Source organism: Triticum urartu, unplaced genomic scaffold (genome assembly GCF_003073215.2).
Source record: "Triticum urartu cultivar G1812 unplaced genomic scaffold, Tu2.1 TuUngrouped_contig_4899, whole genome shotgun sequence".
Lineage (NCBI taxonomy): Eukaryota > Viridiplantae > Streptophyta > Magnoliopsida > Poales > Poaceae > Triticum > Triticum urartu.
In genome coordinates this window covers 1,140-10,934 of record NW_024115526.1, presented here as the reverse complement: position 1 = coordinate 10,934, position 9,795 = coordinate 1,140, and the positions used below count along the sequence as shown (strand labels likewise).

The window sequence follows — 9,795 nt, the reverse complement described above, 5'->3', positions numbered from 1 at the left end:
TTGTCGGAGTTGTAGCCGGTGCCCGTGGTGATCAGCTCGCCGATGCGGTAGGTGTCGAGGAGGCCGCGGGCCTTGGCGGAGTGGATGGCGTCGAACTCCTCGGTGCAGTCGGAGCCGGCGTTGATGAGGATGCTGTCGGCGCCGCCGGGGTGGTCCTTGAGGAAGCCGGTGCAGTCGTAGACGTGGCCGTGCACGACGATCCACGCCGACTCCTTGGACGCGTGGCGGCGCACCTCGGACATGGTGAACTGGGCGGAGGCGGCGGACATGAAGGGCGTGGAGGTGCTCCGCTTGAGCGTGCCCTGCGTGGTCTCGGACGTCTCGATGTGCTTCTGCCGCGCCATCCAGCCGCCGGACTGGTTCCCGGGCTGCGTGGGGTGGTCGAATACGAGGCCGATCTCGCCCTTGTGGGGGCGGCAGACGTTGATCTTGACCCGGAACCAGCAGTTGTTCATCATGCCCATGAGGTTCCAGATGAGGCGCTCGGGCTGGGTGTTGAGGGCCTCGTCCCAGGCGCGCACGGCCATCTCCTTGGCCCCGAGCAGGTCGAGCACCTCGACGTCGACGGACCAGAAGCACCAGCACCAGTACTTGCCGTACTTGGTCGGGCGCTCCGGGTGCTCCAGCTCGCACACCTGCCACGTCTCGCCGCCGTCCAGGGTCACCTCCACCCGCGTAACTTTCCGGCCACCGCCTGTCAAAAAGAACAACACCGCCAATATTAGAATAGTCAACCCAGGCCCAAATACAACGAACAGGCTGGAAGTTACGAGGCTTGTCTGTATCGATCAGGCCCAAGCCCAAAATGAATAGCGACACGACATGTATCAGACAGAGCCGAGAATCATTCGACAGGGGTGATGTCAGTTGGGTGACGACGGAGGGGGGACTCACCGGAGTAGGCGTATCCCTTCATCGTATACGGCTTCTGCGTCGTGAGCGCGTTGATGGGCAGCACCTCGTCGTGTCCGGGCGTGGTGATCACCGAGTTGATGTTGAGCTCGTTGATCATGCACTCCGGCTTGTACCACCAGGCTGAAACATCCAGACAACACAGACACCGTCAGGCTCGCCGTCGTCGTCACCCGGCATGTCGGCTACTCCTAGGAGAGAAGGCAAATCGAAAGTACCTTCGGCATTGGCGAGCTCGGCGTCGACGTGTGACGGCAGCACGCGGTTGTCGCGGTAGTGGTAGTAGCTCTCCGACTCGTTGCAGGCCACGACGATGCGCTTCAGCCACTTCACCATGCGGCCGCCGATGAAGCCCGGCACGATGACGCGCACGGGGAAGCCGTGGTCGGGCGCCAGCGGCTCGCCGTTCTGCATGTAGGCGAGGAGGACGTCGCGGGCCGGGTCCATGGCCACGGACCGCCGGAGGCTGGTGCCGTACTTGCACCCGCCGCCGCCGGGGAGGTCCTCGGCGCCCTCGAAGCACACGTTCGAGGCGACGCCGGCGCCCATGACGCCGCACCGGCGCAGCACGTCGCGGAGGCGCACCCCGCGCCACACGGTGGTGGAGATGGCCCCGGGGCCCCAGTTGAAGCCCGATGACTGGCGCACCATGTTCTGCTCCTTGCGGCGGTTGCCGGCGCACACGAGCGTGACGGGGAACTCGACGGCCTGGAACCCCGTGACGAGCTCCTCCATGGTGAGCTTGACGGGGCGCTTGACGAGGCCGGTGACCTCGACGGTCCAGGTGGACCAGTCGGCCCTGGGCACGGCGCCGTGGTTGCGCACGTAGTGGAGCGGCACCGGGGTGATGAAGCCGTGGGACATGAGGCGCGGCAGCGGGGGCTCGGAGTTGAACGGGTGCTTGCCGGTGAGGCGGACGAGCGCCGGGTGGCGCTTGACCCAGGCGTCGGAGGTGGCCTCGTCGCGGGGGTCCTTGACCGACGGCTCCACGTCGAGCCGCGGGCTGTAGAGCGACCGCCAGTCCGGCGGGATGCCGTCCTCGTCGTCCGAGTCGGAGTCCGCGCCCGAGCGGCGCCTGCCGCCGTTGCCGGCCGAGGAGGAGGAGAAGAGGTCGAAGGCGGCCTTGGGCTGCGCATTGGTCGGCCACGGGTGGGCCGACACCTGACGGTTGTACTCGACGGAGGCCGCCATTGTCACTTGTAGGCAAGCAGGTGGGATGGTACAAGTCTCGGGATCGGTGTGGTGGAATGGAAGACAAGCTCAGAAGCTCGGGATGGCCGGCGGTGCGCTCTTGGAAGCTGTGGAGTGGTGGCGCGCGGCTTATATAGGGACGGAAACGGGAAGGAAGAGGCGTTCCGTTCGAGTATAGTAGTACTACACCACTGCGTTGCGTGGTGCCAAATTGCAAGGATTTTTTTTACATGTGGTGCCACACTGCAATTGCCAGTGCTGATGCATGCACGCGTACTGGGTGTAACTGTTGTAAGTAATCTATATGCATCAATCAACACGAGTTGACGTCACCACACGCGCAGGCGAAACGCAGCTAGCCAGGATTTCCTCTGGATCTTGGGCGGGGCATTTCTTTTTTTGTTTTTTTTTTGTTTTTCTGGGCGGGGCATTTCTTTTCCTGATCCGTACTCCAAACAAACGCCTGTTCAAGGCTCGTGAGCTGATTTAGTAGCACTTGCTCTTAGCAGACGGTGGCGACCATTCGTGTGGCCATTGTGTCGTACGTACGTAGTAGTCCCTCCATAATTAGACAATTCAAACAGCAGTTTTATGGAGTTAAGTTGGTCGGCAAACGGTACAAGGAAGTCTAATCATAGCACGGTGAATGCACAATTGATGGATATGTAAAGCTAGGCGGTGAATGCCGTGGAAGAGTGTGTGCTGTCCTGAATGACGGGCTCGTGTGATTTGAACACATGCAGCAACTATACTGCATTACTACTACTTTTGGCGTGGAAAATTAGCCTCCACGGGTGCAAGAAAAGTACCGAGACGGTGTCGGGTAGGTGCAGCTGGGCTGAAGAGCCACCCCGTCCCCGAATGCAGCGTGCCCTGGAAATGACCTTGCCCAGGTGAATCCATACGCACGGGACACCATGCACGCAAAGTGTCGGCCTCTGGCTCTCTCGTGTGGCTTCTCCTCTGCTTCCTTTCTTTTCGCTTCTTCCAATGATCATGCTAGTTTAATCCTAGTCTAGTATAATCGGCTAATCTGCAGCACTCGTTCCCATGGTGGACGCAACGTAGATGGGCGGATCCAACCAGCCGACCACCATTAGCACGATGTCTGATGAACTTTCCGTTTCAAATGAAAAATAAGAAGAAAAATGCATGATTGGTGGAGTTCATGATTATACATGGCACGTACACGACAGCTGCTGATCCGCGTGTTGGCGCGTTAATTAGCAGTGCCAAGCGTACGTGCAGCTCGTTGCGTCTACACGTACGGCGACGCCCTAGATGTTTCGACACCAACGATCGCGTCTCGGGTCAAGTGACCTCTACGCTCTACAGAGCAGACACTGCGTGCATATGCGTCTCTCCTTTTAAACAACCGTAAGGGCAGCATCGATCTATATATCTGCATACTTTTCTCACGCCAAGAGAAACAAAAACGAAGTGGAAAGTCAAACCACAAAGTCTTATTCATTTTTTTTTCACAGAAAAAGCTCGTAGGCACATCACTACTCCATCGACAACCTGGCAACAAACACCATTTCTTACACCAATGCACTAACCGTATCTTATCGCAAAGCATAGAATATTAGCAGGATACTTTCCACTCCCAAAGTATGATTACTTGACTAAGCAGCACAAAAGTAAGTTAATGAGTAGTAGTAGCAGCAGCAGCATAACAGCGGCAGGGTAATTGTTAACAAGTCGCTGGCGCATGGCATTTTCCAATGGCCAGGTAGCAACCGGCCGCGAGGAGCCAGGACGGATGCTCCTCTCTCCTTCTCCCTGCGTGCAGGGGTCCAGCACGCAGCAGCGGCGGCAGGAGCTGATCGACACTTGAACAGTGGCCAGCTCTTGGTCCGCACGCATCTTCTCAGGATCCCAGAGCTCGGAGAGGGCCGACCCTCGCCGTCGCCAAGGGCCAGGGCCGGGGACGGGAACGGCCAAGGTAGCACGCACGCGCGCGATGCGTCGCATGCAGCGAGCGAGGCGCACTGTGCGCTCGCGACCGATGGGCCGATGGCTGCTTCCGGAGTTGGAGCCTTCCCCAGTTGGCCACTGCCTCGCGTTGCCAGATCTTGTTGAGCTTTTCATGCACGCCTTTGTTGTTGTTTTGCTAGCTAGCTACTGGCTGCAACAACCACATCTCCCGGCCGGCCGGTCCTGCCGGAGGCCGACCTTCATGTCAGCTCTCGCCATCCGGCATCCAGAAACGTGGTGCCGGTCGTGGTTTTGCCTGTGCGGCTGAGAACTTCGGGCGGGCGATTGCTATATGCTGCGCGGAGTCGTGTCGTGGTATTCGTGGAATCTGCTTGGCGCTTTTCAGAGAACACGTCGTTTAGGCACAGAGAAAACGTCCCGGTTGAGTTATTGCCGCATTTTTTTATGATGAAGGTAAAAAATTTACCTCGTTCATTAGTTTTTTTGAACATCAGTACAGTCACAAGCATTCATTAGTTAAGAAGAGAATAGAGTTTGTTTTACATGACCCCGAATTACATAATAGTGTTTGTTACTCTCCGGGTAAATAATTTTCCAATTTCTTGGCGCCTGCGATAACTCATGACCTAGCCTCGTATTTATGCTAGTGAGCAAGATTGGTGGTGACATGCTCTTATGTCCGAACACCCGGTCGTTCCTGTTAGTATTTCAAATAATTAAGACTTATTTATGGAGTTGTGTATACGATTGAAGACTACGGCGAGAGATACTTTTACTCGACATGTGTATAGCATGATTTAGGATTGGCCTCCTACGGTTTAAGCGTTATACAAACTCTACATGTTTCTTTGTATTTTGCTTTTTTTATTTTTTATTTTTTGGGAGAGGACATTATTAGGCTGTGTGCATCTTAGTTATATAGAGACCGGATGTAATGCTTAAATCTTTTAAGTAATAAAGCGCCACTTATTGAAAAAATAGTCCAGCTAATGGGTGTTGCGAGAGATGTCATGGCCTTTATATTGGGGATGATCATGCCGAAAAATTGACCCACCACTCTTTGATGGATCGCTCGAGGTGCCAAGAGGAAGTTTCAATGTGTTCCGAGGTGAAGCAGCTTGTTAGCCAAATTCCATAAACGAAGGGCAAAGCAACACTTGAAAAGAGGTGCATCCCATACTCTTGCGCCCTCATGCATACGGGGGCAAAGATTGCAATTTGACCATCCTCGCTTGGTCAAACGGTCGGTGGTCCAAATCCTATCTTGAATGAGCAACCAAGTAAAGAACTAGACCTTTGAAGGAGTCTAAGCCTTCCAAACCGTCTGCTCCATCAAGAGAGTAGAAAGTTCCCATGAATTGTGTCAAATAAGCGGAGGAGTAATGAACATTGTTTGTGTGCTTCGAAAGTATGTCATCCCCGACATGCTCATCAAGGTGGAAACCACATATGAGAGTCCAAACAACAATGAATTGATGATGTTGGGTCATGGATAAGTTGATGGAAATCTTGATTTTGGAAACCCAAGCATCTGCATGGATGGCCACCTTCACCTTTAAATTTTTCCTTGTTGGGACCTCATAGATGAGGGGTACGTTCTCCTTTGGTTTTCGGTCATGTGCCCAAGGTGCATCCCAAAAGGGGGTCTTCGCACCATTCCCACGGTGATGGTAGTGGAGGCATATAAGAGCTCAAGGTCCTTCTCATCAGAATGATTTCCCATGCCAACCCACAACTTTGTTTGCTCGTACCATTCATAACATGGCATTCTCAATCCCAGAGCTCTTGCAAAATAATCGGTGTTGAGCACACCGAAAACCCACATGCTCATTGGTCCAGCACATCATATCCCAATTTACTTTGTATTTTACCCCGGTAGCCTTGTCCAAACATACCAAAGAAAGGCTCGCTCAAGCTTGTTGGTGTTGTGAAGAGTGCTTGGTGAAACAATGAGCTAGCGGAGCCATGTAGCACACCGCGAGGGAGGAAAGGACGATTTTGACAAGAGCGGTGCGCCCAACGGCGGTGCTGTTATTTCCCTCTCAAAGGACAAGCTTGGTTGCCAACTTGCCTTCAAGGATTGAAAAATCACTTTCTTTAGTTGCCATACCAGAAGCGGGAGGCCCAAATATATCACTGGGAAGCAAATTTTGGAGGATAGGTCGAAGGTTGAGGCGAGCACACCTAATAGCAACGATCAAGCTCTTATGGAAGTTGGCGGAGAGACCTTTGACCTCCCCAAAACATTTGAGGATGCCAACAAGATTGCCAATGTCTCTATTGATGGGTGTCATGCGCCATCCGCGTATAAGGATGTTCTCACAAGGGTGCCACAACCTCTGATCTTGTGCAGGAGGCCCTTCTTGTGGACAATTTAATAAGTTGATGGAGCGGGTCAATCACAATGATAACAGAAGGGGTGAGAGGGGGCCCCCTTGACGGGGACCATCCCCATGCTCGATGGGGGGCACACTGTTTAAAAGAATCCGAGATGTTGAAGTACAAAGAAGGGGCGGTGATCCAATTTCTAAGCTTACTTGGGAAGCCCCTCTTTTTTGGAGAGGATCGATGATGCCATCCCACTTCACTAAGTTGAACGCTTTGTGAATGTCAAGCTTGAAAAGGAGGGATGAAGTTTTGTTCTTGTTGAGCCGGCATGCGAGATTCCTCACATACATAAAGTTGTCATGGATACTACTTTCTTGGTGGAAGCACTTTGGGCGTCGGTAACAAGGGTGTCCATATGCGAGCTTAGACGTATGGCTAGAACCTTTGCAATAATTTTTGGGATCGCATGGATGAGGCTTATAGGCCTATAGTCGGAGATCCCTTCCGCCCCCTTTTTTTGACAACAACATAACATTTGCAGAGCTGAGCAAATGAAGGTTGCCTGGTAGAGATAGAGTCTTCAAATAGATGTATGAATTTCATGATATCATCTTTGACAAAGCCCAAACACTTCTTGAAAAAACAACTACGCGAAGTTGTTCGAGTCGGGAGCCTTATCACTTGGCATCTCGTTGATTGACGCCTTAACCTCCTCCCGATTATTTTGTCCTCCGATTCGGACAAGTTACGAGTCTCGATCTTAGGCTCTCCCCAATTTAGGTCCTTTGTTCTCGAGATCACCTCCCCCATTACGTCAGAGAAATGATCATGACTTTGCTCCTCTTTTAGCTCGTGTTTGATGATCCAACCTTGGTTGTTTGAGACTATGGATGTGATTCTTTCTTATTCTAGCATTGACTCTTTGGTGGCAAATTTTGGTGTTTGCAACCCTTTCCTTAGGGGTTGTCATTCTAGCATGGTTTTTGTCCGCTCAATAACCGAACGGCTAATAACTCTCTCTTGAGCCTCGCTCTAAGGTCATGCTCCTCGTTGGAGAGTAATCTCCTTTCTTGAGCAACGTCGAGGTGGAGGATCACCAAAAGAGCGTTGTGAAGGTGGATATTGTATCAAAGACAAAGGAGAGATTGCCATCTAGCTACCATTATAGACCCATAGTCCAAGGAATGCTACTCAGACACGAACATATGGTGGCAACAAGATTGATGTAGACTATGTCAGTGATGATTTCTCCCTGGAAGAGTACCACAACAGACATCTAGACTGGATCGCCACGGAACAGAGAGGCCCACACGGCCCTGGCTCACGCCCCTGGCCGCAGCCTGGGGGTGCGCGGGGCCCATAAGCACTGTTGTCCATCCCTCAAGTGCTTCTTGGAATCTTCTAGTGCTGAAACTTCACGACATATTTTTTTCTTGATTCTTTTTTATCTTTGGAAAGTCATTTTCTGAAACGTCTAAAAACAACACAAAACAACAACTCACTCTAGGCATTGAATTAATGGGTTAGTCTATGATGATGATGATGATGATGATGATGATGATGATGATGATGATGATGATGATCATAATAATAATAATAATAATAACTGGTGCCAAAACTATATGCCATTATGATATCTTGATAGCATGAAACAAGCAAAAAACTTAGATAAGTCTAGGACGTGCCAGAGTGATGACCCTGAACATGTCTGCAACCTCGACCATGTGTCTTCTCGGTGTTTAGCGTGGTGTATCTGTTGTGAGTTGTGAGCTAGGTCAATGAGATATGCCTAGGGGCTACCATGTGTCCATGATGTCGTAGGCGTTTGTATCATTTCCGCCTAATATTCCACAAGTTTACCAAGCATCTTTCTTCTTAGTCAATGCAATTATATATAAAAACATTTGTAATCCATCAACCGATCATACAAACACGTCGGGCTCCTCCATCCTGCGATACGTGGCCCCATGGGCACCACACCACACATCCCGTTTTCATGAAAGTCTCATAGCATCTCATCCCCGTCCTCTTCTTTCCTCTGTCTCTCTCCTCTCTCTCACACACATCCACCATTTTGTACGTGTGCCGTCGCACCAACGAAAGTAGCAATCGCCGTTGGTGCTATTATGAAATAAGAGCCATGTTGTTGCTGCACGGTGCTCACCAAGGACAATGTTGCATGGTCGCGAGTGGCGCGGTGTTGTTGGGTGGCCTCTCGCCGGGGAAGCCACTTCCTGGTCGCCATGATGCTGCTGTGTGGGTCTCGCCGGTCGCTGCTGCTGCAGGAACAAAGCTGGGTGCTGCATTGAGGGACACGTTTGATCTCACCTGTGACGGTCGTGACTAGCAATGTTGCGGTTGCGACGAGCGAGACAATGATGCGGACCGCGATGTTTGCGTAACACGACTGATGTTGCAATGAGGGGTCGACAACGCTTTTTCATAGATGAATGTTGCGACGAGCCGACGATGCGCTGTTTGTGGACACTTTCCCGATGGGCCGCAACATCACTCGCCGGTGTTCCACTCCTCGGGTCACAACATCACCAATGTTGAGATTGGCAGAGACGTCAATGACAAATCCAGGGCAACATCACCGGTGTTGCGCTCCTCGGGTCACAACATCACCAATACTGAGATTGGCAGAGACGTCAATGACAAATCCAACGCAACATCACCGATGTTGCGCTGAGTGGGTCGCAACATCACCAATCTTGTGATGAGCAGGAAAGGCAACCGCGGATGCAACGACTCCAAACGCTAGATCGAACGGGTGCCGACCTGGTCGATATTTTTTAAAAAGATCAGCCGGATGACACATAGTGTGCGCCATTGTCCAATGCTTCTGCCTCTTGTTAAAATTAATAATTCTTGTTGGGTCTCTGGAACCTCATGCCAAACCGAGCCCGGACACGAAATGATCAGGGGGCATGCACGCACCAGGCACATCAAGCGGACACAGCTAGCACGACATTATAGAATACATGCATCACTATTCTATAAAAAGGAAGAAGAATACAAGCATCACTGTTGTTGGGCTGGACAGATGCACCAGTCAGTGCATCACATTCACCGTTGATCATCGAGCACGTCCGTCCAATGTCCGCAACTGACCGATTCCACTCGAGGCAGAAGTTCAGAATAAGCGGAACATCCCCATCACAAGTTCACAACTCACCAACTCGCACCAGGAAAGCTCAGCGTCGCTTAAGAAAACGCCCTGTCCTTTGGCGCAGTTCATACGCACCTTCTAGCAGTAGCCTCTATCTCATCCCATCACGATCGCCGAGCTACCACTACTCGTCTAGTTGATTCCTCTTTTATACGATGGAGAGGACTAGAATATTCTCGCTTTTCATTGTTTAGAAGAGATCTGAAGAGAACAAAAGAGCGATGACGTCCCAGACGAATCATAGATTTGGCTGG

The 9,795-nt window shown here is 51.8% G+C and overlaps 1 protein-coding gene across 1 annotated transcript; it reads right to left on the bottom strand.

Moving 5' to 3' along the window:
* Positions 1–54: 54 nt before the first annotated feature.
* Positions 55–2,217, bottom strand: LOC125528475 (nitrate reductase [NAD(P)H]; the record flags this gene model as incomplete). The annotated part of the gene is given in 3 exon segments (XM_048692943.1): positions 55–694; positions 895–1,035; positions 1,131–2,217. Coding segments are annotated over 3 exon segments (1,754 nt in total), but the record flags the coding sequence as incomplete, so codon positions are not given.
* Positions 2,218–9,795: the final 7,578 nt, after the last annotated feature.